The 12,844-nt window shown below is 35.1% G+C and overlaps 1 protein-coding gene across 2 annotated transcripts; it reads left to right on the top strand.

Moving 5' to 3' along the window:
- Positions 1-654: 654 nt before the first annotated feature.
- On the top strand, positions 655-12,588 carry mospd1 (motile sperm domain containing 1). Of its 2 annotated transcripts, none has more exons than XM_073921323.1 (6): positions 655-879; positions 4,288-4,570; positions 4,653-4,728; positions 6,991-7,223; positions 11,887-12,048; positions 12,126-12,588. In XM_073921323.1, the coding sequence occupies exons 2-6, from the start codon at positions 4,414-4,416 to the stop codon at positions 12,155-12,157; spliced, it is 660 nt and encodes a 219-aa protein (XP_073777424.1). In that variant the 5' UTR covers positions 655-879; positions 4,288-4,413; the 3' UTR covers positions 12,158-12,588.
- Positions 12,589-12,844: the final 256 nt, after the last annotated feature.

The following is a 12,844-nucleotide window of genomic DNA, read 5'->3' as shown; positions in this document are numbered from 1 at the left end:
AGTATTTGGCATTTACTGTTTAGAAAAAAATGTGTGTAACAGACTTCACTTTGAATATCTATCTATCTGTTGCTTGTATAGGTTGATTGTGTACAACACATTTTCCTCCTCTGGGCTTGCAGAGGAGAGGTGAGCATAAATGGGCAAAACACATTTCAGCATCTTAGCTTCTCGTGTTCTTATATGTCTTATTTGTTAGGACTAATAAACGTGCAGGAGTTCAGATCAACCCTATGTCAGTAACCCTCAGCATGTTACATGGTCTGATAAGTTGCTGATTTTAGTTACAGCTCTAGCACCTTGTTGGGGGTGGGACCCATCAGATAGACCAACATATTGATATTAACACCCCAAAAAGTTATATTAATTGTAATACTCTGTCAATGGTTTCTGCTCCACATCTGTTTTTAGTGTTCTGCTGTAGAAAGGAACACAGGTGCAAGCCAAAAACCGAAATTTTGTTTTAGGGTGAACTGCTCCTTTAAGTCTTTTAGTGGTGAACGGTCACCAAGACAATAGATAAACTTCACTTTTATACCAAAACCATTTACAGATAAAAACACAGCAAATAACAGAAAATACATTTGAGAAACCCAGTGACGTCATCAATACTTAGGCGGAATTTCTAAAGCCTCCAGTATCCCAGCATTCAACGCGCGCCTCGCAGCGTATTGTTGACAAAGAAAAAGGAAACGGGGTGGGATTTGAAATAAATATCGCTAAACGGTAAACGGGAGTGAGGTAAACCTGCATATTTCTTAACAGTTATTCGTATACGCTGTTTTATAAAAATCGTAATGTTTCCGTTGTCATTCTGATGCTACAATATTATGCTAGCATGTTTGTAAGCTAACCATGCCAACAATACGTCAATATCCAGTACGTATTTATCATTTTCAAAGATTTTTGGCAATAACAATATCGGTAAACGAGTCGTTTTATTTAACGAACTTAGATACTATCAACACTGTCATGACAGAGTTTACTTATCTTTTTTTTTTCAGCCAGAGACTGTCATCTTTCTTGCATTTACGTTAACATTACGAATGTGAATGTATTGTAACTTATATAAGAAATATTTGACTACACGATTTTCGGTCGCTTTAATCTACAGGTTTCATGAAATATGGATGTCATGTTAACATATAGCTGTCTCTACTAATAATCAGCAAAACACAAAAGCCTTCAAGAGGACAAAAGGTCTTGTTTCGACGTTATCTGACCGGCTGAAGATATTCTGTAGAAAGCTATCTATCACTACACAGGAGGTTTAATGTTACACAGAGGACCCACTTATAGGATTTTCATCATTTGGTTAAGCACTATTTATTTTCTACGTAAGGCCTATTTGTGTGATGTATATAACGTTATATGACATCGGTAAACCCAGTTAAAACAGTTGTCTGTAGACTGATATTTGAGAGCAGACTTCCTTCTGTGTGCCAGCTGTCATGCTGTGTCATTGACCTCATTGGTATGATGTTAAGACAGTTTAAGGTTGTCGTTATTAATTTATTGCTTCTTTGGGTCGCGTTGCGAAATCTTTGCGTTTCAGACGAATTCAGTAAACATGGTCACATGACTAGCCACGTGGATGCTGGAACTTGTTTTGTACAGAGATCTTGGCCATCATCCATTAGGCTTTATTACATTCACACTGTTATCAGATTATACTGACTCGTGCTCAGTTCAATTTTATTTACTTGCATAATTATATTAGCAGCTGAATTATTATGTGATTTGTCAAGTTTATGCTTGTTTACATTAGTTTTCTGAAACATTCCCTGATTATTCTCAGAGCTTTAGAGAAACTACTTTAGCATTTGACTTGTTTATGCATTTTGTAACTTATTTAAACATCATTTTGCATTAGTTCTGGTTTTATTTTTTATGAGACATTTTATGCCAGGTTGTACAGAACTGTACCAAAGTTTTGTATTGTACAAACACAGAAAAAACTGTAACCTGGGGCTGGGCAATATGGCAAAAATCCAATCTCAATAATTATTTTTTCTATAATGAACGATAACATATACATTTCAATATAAGTTGTTATGCTTCCAGATTTAAAAGAGTACCCTAACAATGGTGTAACATTTTCGGCTGAAAATTTTCGGTGGCCGTAAATTTGGTACGTCTTTAATATCAACACACTTCTAGATTCCCATTGTTGCACATTTCTGCTGTGTGATTGGCTTTTAGATCAATATAGAGTAAAAAAGTCTAGAGCTTATCATTGTTATTGAAGTAAATGCTATTGCGGTTTGATATAATATAGTTTATTGGTCCTTCCCAATGCTACCTCTTCCTAATTTTTAAAATTTGTTTAGAAAAACTAAAAAATAATTCTGTGATTATTTTTTTACTTAGTTTTGTGGCATCTAAATGGTACTTGAAAGTTATTTTCCAGCTCCTCCACCTAGCGAATAGTGCCAAGGTAAATTTTCCATAAGTTACATCATTTAATGAAGATTTAATTATAAAATAAACTTAAAAGAAACATTTTGATGGAAAAGTCTGACAGTTTATTATTTTATTATTTGCAGACTGTTTTGTTATAGAAGTGATATCAGTGATGGATTTATTAATCAGAGAAAGGAGGGTCTTAGACCACATCAGTATCATTGAATCAATGCTACCGGATAATAATAATGGACCCTTTTTAAGATTTTAATATTTTGATTAAAAAATACAATGTTTATATACAATAATGTATGTATTATATCATCTTTGCATCAAATTCCAAAAAAAAAAAAAAATAGCCGCTTATACGAGGTGTTTGTAATGCAGCGTCTATGGGGCTGAGTAAATTTAACGTTATTCTCTCTTCTGGTTGCCGTCATCAGTCTCTCACATTTTTATTTCAGCAAATAGTATTGTTAAAAAAATATTTGTTGTACTGCACTCTAAGTTTACCCAACCATGACGCCTTCCATTACTGAGAATCCTGGAAATGTGAAAAGGGTCTGTCGTCATTAAGTGCATTTTTTTCTTGCTTTTTAACTTTGAGGCTTGACTAAATGCTACTTTGGTCATCATACTGTGAGCGAAAAAGCAACCAGTCAATAAATAAATAAATGAACGAATAAGAATAATTGAGTTTGATTGTCACTTGGTGGCTATTTTTTTATAGCATCTCAACAAAATCTCACAGGACCTCCATTTTTGTGATGCCAAATTTGAGATTAGTTAAATCTAACTTTTTTAATTAACTGTATTTTAAGGGTAGCTCTTATTTGAAACAAACCTTTTGCAACTTAATAAAACTATCAATTCACTGTCAAATTTGATCTTAAAAATGAATAAATAATAATAAACCTATAAACTCTTTACTGTTGGAATTCCTCAAACTTTAGTGAGATCAAATTTGGAGTTTTAATGATAAATAATTAATAATATTTAATCTGAGTTCATTCAAATCTATTTTTAAAAATAGAATTCAGTGACTTCATTGTTTCATAACTAGATTTAGATTTTAAAAAATGCTAAAGATCAAACAAATGACTTTTAACTGTTACTTGTCATCACCTACTAATGTAACTGATATTAACTTAATCTAAAGCATCAATTTACTTTCAAAAGGCGCTTTCGAGATCTAAGGGCAGCATGGTGGCTTAGTGGTTAGCACTTTCGCATCACAGTGAAAAAGTCGCTGGTTCGAGTCCCGGCTAGATCAATTGGCATTTCTGTGTGGAGTTTGCATGTTCTCCTCGTGTTCACGCAGGTTTTCTCCAGGTGCTCAGTTTTCCCTCACAGTCCAAAGACGTGATATAGGTGAATTGAATGACTTAAATAGGTTGTTTTGTGTGTGCTTGTGTGTGTGTGTGTTGGGGGGGGGGGGGGGGGGGTTTCCAGTACTGGGTTGCAGCTAGAAGGGCATCCGCTGCATAAAACAAATGCTGGATTAGTTGGCGGTTCATTCCGCTGGGGCAACCCCTGATAAAAAGGGACTAGGCTGAAGGAAAATTAATGAAGTTAGAGATCCATGTTCATATCTAAACTTCTGTCCTATTAGTTCCTTAATAAATTGGCTTTTGGCAACAAAGAAATAAAATGAGACTATTGCAAGTTCATAACTATAGCTTTCACCTACACTCGGTTTCAGTGGCGGTACGAAAGCACATCTGAATGTCTGCTAATTAATCTCAATTAATTATGCAGCTCTCACAGATCAACACAAGCCATTGAGTTCACGCTATTTACAAGATTGTTTTTTTTTTTGTTTGTTTGTTTTTCTTTTGTTTATCTACATTTAAACATATTTTACTGGATTTTCTGTCTTTTCAGAGGTGAACGTCATGCTGCCAATAAGCTGAAGTGTCTGTGTTTGGACCTGGATCTGTGCAGTGTTGCAGCCCGGAGCGGCAGTGGGAAAAGCATAAAGGGAGGAGGACCTGAGCTCAGCGTGAGCCAATGCAGCAGCAGCAGAGACGGCAGCCTGACCTAGTGGAAGGAAGCCTTCCAGTGTTTGTGTTTCCCACTGAGCTTGTGTTCTACGCAGATGAGCAGGCTTCACACAAGCAGGTGCTCACGCTCTACAACCCCTATGAGTTTGCTCTTAAATTTAAAGGTGAGTTCTACACATTTATCTTAGTGCCTGTGAGAACCTTCCGTTTGTTCGCCTTCTTTCTGACTGTTTGTTGTGTCCTTAGTTCTGTGCACAGCGCCAAACAAGTATGCCGTGGTGGACGCCACTGGTGCTGTTAAACCGCAATGTTGCGTTGATATGTAAGCACTTTACTCATTTTAAAAGAAAGAGTTGAAGGGATAGTACAGCCAGAAATTATAGTTAAGTCAGAACTGGTTGTGTTCCTAATGCTGTATGTCCTGGTTTCTTTTTCCAAACACAAAAGGAGAAATAAAAGTATTTTAAAAAAGTAGTGTTGTGGGGGTATATGATAGGGATTGGTAAGAGATGGAAATATTCTGTATTATTTAAATGAGCTTTGATGTTGGTCTTTGTGAAGTAAAATCACAGATACAGATGCATACTTTTGATTAATCAAGATCAGATAAATCAATCTTTAGAAAAATGATGTGATCGTGGATACATAAATATTACTCTGCTGTTTATTGGAGAGAAGATTTTTAATTTAACTCATTTTCTATTAAATTATTTATTTTGTCTTTGACATGACAGTTTGTAATATTTTACTAGTTATTTTACAAGATACTACTATTCAGCTTAAATTTGTTACATGCACGCACACACACACACACACACACACACACACACACACACACACATACATATTACTATTATTATTAATATTCCAGCAAAGCTAAAATAGAATCTTATTTCTTATTCTTTCTACAGAAAAAAATAGGACCGCATGGCGGAATTGAACTCGGGTCGCCGTTTGCACTGAAGTGCATGTGTCAATGCACTAACCACTACACCACTGGTGCTGACATCGCAAACATGTTTGATTGAATATTTTAAAGAAATCATTTTTAAAAATGTTTAAAACCTGTAATCATTGTTTTTTCTTTGGAAGTCATTGTTTTTCTGTAAAAAACAGTGGTTATACGTTTTTTATTTATTTATTTTTTTAATATTTATTTAAAGATTTACAATGACAGAACAATAGTAAAGGTGTCTCATGTCATCATATAAAATAATATAGCTATCTATTATGCAATTGTCTATCGGCTAGTAATTTAAGTCTTTTGTAGAGGGTAAAATTAACAAAAAATTAATTAATTTAAATAAAAGGATAATTTTTTTTTACAGTCTTTCAAGATACATTCTCCAAACACTCCCACAGAGGATTCCAAATATGGCAAAACTCATCAGATTTCTGACGCAAGTCACAAGTCAGTTTTTGTGGTTAAAGGTTTTAATGTTTTTTCAAACTATCTTCTTTTGTGTTGAACAAAAAAGGAAAGTCATAGAGGTTTGGAACCACTAAAGGGTGAATACAAGGGCTACAAGGGGAAAATCTGATATTGCAATATTTTATTTTTCTGCAATAAATATTGCGATATGAATAGTTTCAGAAGACGGTTTGAATAGCACTATTTAATGTTTTTCTGGGGAGTCGAACAGTATTCAAGTACACAAATAAAATATTCACAATGCAAAAAAAAAGAGAAGCTTTTCTTACTTTGTTTTGCCTTGTTTCTAGTCCAAATGTAAAAAAACAAACCAAGTAAAATTGTTGATTGGTTTTCACCGTCAGAAGAAAGAAGTGAAAACTAAGAGATTTTGCTTGTTTTAAGGAAATTATATGACAGTGGGGTACATGAAACAATCTTGTTTTCACAATAAAATGTATATATTTGGTCTAGAAACAAGACAAAAATTCACAGTAAGAAATTTATTTTTTGCAAGTCATATAAATTCCCAAAAATACAGTGTTTAAATACAATTCTATGGCTACTGGTCAGCTGTAATTCAGACTGGACATTGCATATCTTTGCGATGTGACTATTGCAGATGTACACATTGCGATATCGATGCTGAAACTATATATTGTGAAGCCCTAGTGAATACAATTACAAAACACACATACAATTACAAAAACTGAGAACTTAAGTAGTCTCTTATATTGCTAGGATTGCAATATATTGGACTAAGTATTAGTTTTCTGGGATCTCTCTGCTTTTGCCTGAAACTGTTTTAATCTTATTTCTCACAAGTGATTTGCTTTATTTTTGGGAGAGTTAGTGTGAACTATGACTCTAATGGAATCCATAGTTGTGCATAGAAACCAACATGCAAGATCAGAATTTTCATTTAAATACCATAAACAGTTTTGGTGTATTTTTCTGTCGCTATTCTTCCAACTCTGACTTTTACCCCCAGAACACTTGGAATATTTGACACATATTACATTTTCCTTTTATAATCTTCCTTTTGTAATATATAAATGGAATCGTACAGCATTAGAACAGTAACTACATAACATTTTTCAGCTGAATAGTTAAATTTTTTATATATATATATTTTTTAATGTTATTTTATGTGTTGTGATTTTGACCGAACAGCGTGATCCGCCATAGGGACGTGCGCTCCTGCCATTTTGGGGTGATCGATAAGTTCCGGCTGCAGGTGTCTGAGCAGAGTCAGAGGAAGGCATTGGGTAGGAAGGAAGTGATGGCAACACTGCTGCCCTCCGCCGCTCAGGAGCAGCCGCAGACTCGACCCCAGGAGGAGGAGCGCCGAATGAAGGAGCAGCTCGCTGACAGAGTCTTCTTTGAGCAGACTGCATTCCAGACAGGTGCCTTTCACACTTTATAAGACACACTCACATATTAATAACTGATTGAGCCTTAACAGGAAGAATAAAGGAGTGCAAAATCCCACCTTCAGATTTAAAGGACCATGAAACCCCCCGTTTCAGCAGGATGTTTTCACGCCTCTAGTTTGGAAAAAGTCAGGAAAGTGGGTGTGTCTAGCTCTGTTTAGGTGGAAGTGTCGGGGAAAGGAAAATGGGCAGGGTTTGAATAAAAATGGGAGTAGCCATTTGTGCACGCGCTGCTGACCAGGGAAAAAAAATCACACACGCAGGGGAGAGAGACAGTGTGTTTAATGACGGTGAAATGTTTGATACCGCACGTCGTATAAGAGAAAAAAAAGCCTCTGCATTTCTCTGTAACTCAGATGCACTCAGTAGGTCAGAAAGCCGTGTGTGTAGACTATCTTGTCACAAAATGCGGCGAAAATTCAACACGACGGTCGGCAAAAGTTTGCTTACAGTGCCCACTTGTCTACACACAGAGAGCAGCATTTACAGTGGATCTTTCAATATTGTAGTGATATCAACGCTCTGTAAACTAAGTAACTTAGAAATAATTTTGACTAAGGTCTGTCTTTAAACACTGAAAGAGTACTGCTGACCATACGAACTATAACTTTGCCATCTGAATGAACAAAGAAAGGGTACTGATTGCACACACTTACCGAATCTGTAGACAGGATAATCAACACATACTGGAGCTGCGTCTTTTTTTAAAGAAGACGAGCAGCAAATCCACATCTCACCATTGATGAGAAATGCTCTCAAGAAAAATGTTCCAAACAAAATCTTTTCAGTACACGGATCCACATGTGAGTCCAGCAGCGCTTTCATAGAGAGAAAATGAAACGAAACCTTCACATTATGAAAGCAACACTGGCGACCAGTATCTCTAAACAATTCCTATTCTTTTCCCACAACTTTTGGCAACACGACGTGTGTTGTGTCTCTGCCGTCTGAACACTGTTTCAGGTACAGTCTAAGAAAGCTAGCATACATATTAATGAAGTAGCAGCGCGTACATAATGGCGCGCGCTGATTGGTCTGAACCAAGCCTTCCTCATGAATGAATGCAACACACTAAGAGACGTAATACGGGACACTAAGGTACAGACGACGTCCAGTCTGCATGCTGGAATACACGCTAAGATCTCATGGCCATGATGCAGCTTCAAAAATTCGTTTCAAACCGGAAGTACGAATTAGCTCAAAATAACGCAAAAACAATAAATTTTCACTTTTTAGAGTAATATATGTGTCCTAATAGTGTTTATAGCTGTGTGTGACACATACGACTGTCAACAGCTCAAAAAATGTGTTTTGATGTTTCGTGACCCTTTAAAGCCAATAATAAAAGGAGTTATTCCTAACAAATGGCAAGCAAAATGGGATCAGTGGTCAGAAAATAAGCTTTTCAAAATCCAGTCAGTAATGGGAAGAAAATCAAACAATATTTTAACTCAAGACATGATGAGATTGTTTACACAAGATGCCGTATCGGACACATGTGACTCCCTCATAGACATTCACTTAACGGAGACTCCCAAATAGGTTGTTTTCAATCATGTAGTTCTGGTTAGGTGCGAAAGGAAGCAGGAAGCTTCGGTTATTATACACCATCACAATGCACCACAGCTTACACTAATGTTACAGTATTTATTACAGTTTATCAGTTTACTATGCTACAGTATTCTGTAGCATTCAATAACAAGGAGTTATACACATTATTATTATAACAGATAAAAGCTACAAAAGTGTGGACTCGTAGTCTAATTATTATTTATTTAGTTTTATAAGGGAGAAAGTGATCCACAATAATAACCGTCTAGTTTTGTCGCAAGGGTTGTATTCTTTTTTTTGTTCGGTCGATGCACTTACCATCAACAAACATTCACCTCTGCTGCTGCGCATATAGATGATAATGTTACTTATTGCACTCAAATGCCAGTAAAGACATGGATTTTTGCAAAACAGGACGGAGATTTCATTGCAGAGATTACATGGCAGGATACGTTATTTATAATCTCCTGAATATTGTGTGGTTGTGTATCTGATTTTTATATAACGCATTAACATTTATACACATAGAAAGGCCTGTATTTAATCTTTATTGGTACTGTCAAACAAATTATCACGTTCAAATAAAAGTTTGTTCACGGGAAAGTATTGAATAAATGTTGATTAATTGCCGCCTTTTCTTTTGTTTTTCAGCCAGTTTCTTAAACTTTTTCCTCTTTATAAGCAAAAACGTTTGGAAGTCCTTTTATGGGCCTTTTATGTTCAGCAGTTCTTATTTTGGCTGATTTAAACAATTATAAACAACATAAAACAGAAACATTTTTATGTTCTGATAGCAATTCCTGTGTAGAAGAATCACTTCCTGCCCTCCATCTGAATTTCGTGCATCACAAATTCTAAAAGGTGTTATTCTTAACAAATGGTGGTCAGAAAATATGCTTTTTTATAATCCAACCAGTAATGGGAAGAAAAGCCAACTATATAAGACATGAGACTGTTTACACAAGATGAGACTCACTCTTAGACATTCACTCAATGGAAAAGAACTCCCAAAATGTCAATATTGCAACAGAAACCAAACTTTTTAACATACTTTTGGAATGTCCTATTTTTAATGTTATCAGACAACCATTTTTATCTGGAGAGACTTCTATGTGAATCCTTCTAAAATGTTACAATTTTTAATAATGAATATTAATAATAATAATTTTTAATTTTTAATCTTGTCTATTTTAATTATTTATGTGTTTATCTTATTTAGTATTTATTGTTGATAATGTCTTTTATTGTTATAATATTTTAATATTATAGAAAAGTGATATTAATAAAATCTTGTAAATTTGATCTTGTTTTGCCTCGAAATCGCCAAAGAAGCTGATATGGCAATACATTCAGAATTCTCTCTCTCTTTTAGTAACTGATTGTACAGCTGTCAGTATTTACATTTGCTTCATGTGAAATTTTTTTAAGTGCTTTTTTTTGCATATAAAACAGTGCTATTTTTAATAACTACATTTTAAAAAACTAATTAAGCATTTTTTTTCTTTTCACTATGAAATCCTTATATTTTGATGGTTTAATAATACTTCTGCAGGAAATTAAAGGTAGTAAAGCATTAAATTCAGTGCAAATTCTCTTAAATATTGGCTATTACTGTACATTTATTACTAGGCATGTGATGATAACCGTCAATGTTTTAAAATCACCAAAGTTTTCTGTAATATCGTTCCTTAGGTATGTGTAAGATTTTTTTATTTACATTTTTTTTTTAGTACAATAGCATCTCTAGCAGAAAAAAAATAATCAAAGATGCCATTTTAAAATGTAAAGAAATTTTTTTGAAACAAATGAAGACAGCAGACAAATATTTTAAATGTTTCAAAAAAATAAATTTTTGTTCAAAGAAGGGATAAATTGTTGTCTTTTTACCTAAACATTTAAAAATAATATATTTTAGAGCAGTAATCACCAGAGGTGGGGGACTCCTGTCACATGACTTGACTTAAGTCAGACTTGAGTGGCAAAATTTAGGACTTGAGACTTGCTTGACAAATATCCAAAAAAGACTCGACTTGACTGTCATGACTTGAAACTTGATTTGGACTTGAGTTAAATGACTCGAAATAACTTGTTTTTGTTAAATAAATAACTGTTGATTATATAATATACATTACATACAAAACCAGGGCGCAGTAGGTAATGAGAAAGAAGCCTTTAGTGGGGCAGAAAATGTACATGTTTGCTCACCTGGGTTTGAAGGGAATTAGTAATTTCTCTTCAACTTTCTTTTTTGACCTCGTTGTAATATTGCTCATATGACACATCAAACCGACACGGGTGCCGCTGTCAAATTTACTCTAGTTTTCCTCAATTTCTTGGGTCCAAATAAACTGAAAATGAGCGCTTTTAACTTCTCCCTCATCCTCCCGCTGGCCTGCAGGTACCCACACTAGCAAATGCTGCTCTCTCACATGAACGAGCACCGATTTGCCTGTGATTTCATGCATTTGTTGGCGATTTCTTAAAACCTGTTGGCGAGTCAAAATCGGAGCTAAAATCATGCAGTCTGAACTCCCACCTCTGGTATTCACAATATCGTGATATTTTTATCCAAGGTTATTATACCGTCAAAATCTTATACCGGCTCATGCCTATTTATTACATTTTCCTTTTTCACAAAAGTAATAGTGTATTTATTCATTTATTTTTTACACTTTACAATAATATCCTTTAATTAACATCAGCCAACAATGAGTATTACATGTGTTGCAGTATTATTAATCTTTGCTAACATTAGTTAATAACCATACAGTTGTTCAGTTTTAGTTTATATTAAGTTAGTTTGGCTAACATTTAGTTTATTAAGTTCAGTTCCGTTAAATCATTTTTTCTATTAATTAAGTCAAAAATTATATTTGCTTAATAAAAATGTTATTCAAGTAGTATTTGTAATGTATTTATCATTAAATGCTCATTAATTTGTCCTTTCCTATTTTCCAAATAATTTGCAACAGGTCAAAATCTATATTACTACTAAATGTAATGCATAACACTGACTTACCACTGGGTGGCGTCAGAGACCTATATTTATTATTATTTTTTTCCTTTTTTTCTCCTCCTTCCACAGAGAGCCGTACAGCATCTGGGGGTCCGAGTCTCCTCACTGTGCTTTTAGGCCTGGTGTGTATGGCAGCCCTTATGCTCCCAACTCTGGGAGAGCAGGAATCCACAGTGCCTGTCTACCTCCACTTAAGTGTTAACAAGAAACTTGTAGCTGCTTATGTTTTAGGTGAGTGACACAAATCCAGCATTCCCAGTGTGACTGACTTCTGTGTGTGTTTCACGGTACTTTCCTGTGTTGCACAGGTCTTCTTACAATGGTTATTCTGCGCACTTGAAGTGCTCTTGGAAACCGAAAAGGAACTATAATGATGAAGAGGGGAGGAGATACGGACATTAACACAGCCACAAGGGTTGTGAAGACAGAGGGAACTCCCTATAAACAGGAACTAACTTCTTACATGATCATCACAAACACAATGAAGATGCAAAGATCCATGGGCAATGTGTTTACAGGCCGAAAAGTGACTGAGCCGGCACTGCATCCGGCTGACTATTATGTTAAGTGGGAGGGGGTGTAGAAGAACATGAATACATTAAATTAAATGTGTTGTTATTCGTCAGATTCAGTGTCTGGGGCTTTTTGTTGCATCTCTCAAGGCTGAAAAAGGCTTTTTTATGTTTTGATGTTTGTCCACTGCTTAGATGTTGTGCGCTGTAATCTCTATAGAGACGCCACATCAAATAAAGCAAATGTCATTTCTACAAACATTTTCATGTTCAGGATTACTAGCAGTAGACATTCACAAGTGTCTTAATCGGTTTGGTTGGTATAAAGGGATCGATCGCCCCAAAAAAACAATTGTGTCATCATTTACTCATCCTCCATTTCTTCCAGAATCGTTTACGTTTCTTCTGTTGAATACAAAAGAAGATGCAATGAAGAATGTTGGGAAAAACAGCCATTGACCTCCACACAGGTTTTTTTTTTTTCAACTTTTTCCAACATTCTTCAGAATATCTTG

Source organism: Danio rerio, chromosome 14, assembly GCF_049306965.1.
Source record: "Danio rerio strain Tuebingen ecotype United States chromosome 14, GRCz12tu, whole genome shotgun sequence".
Classification (NCBI taxonomy): domain Eukaryota; kingdom Metazoa; phylum Chordata; class Actinopteri; order Cypriniformes; family Danionidae; genus Danio; species Danio rerio.
Note: the sequence above shows the minus strand (reverse complement) of the source record. Positions and strands in the feature narration are given on the sequence as shown.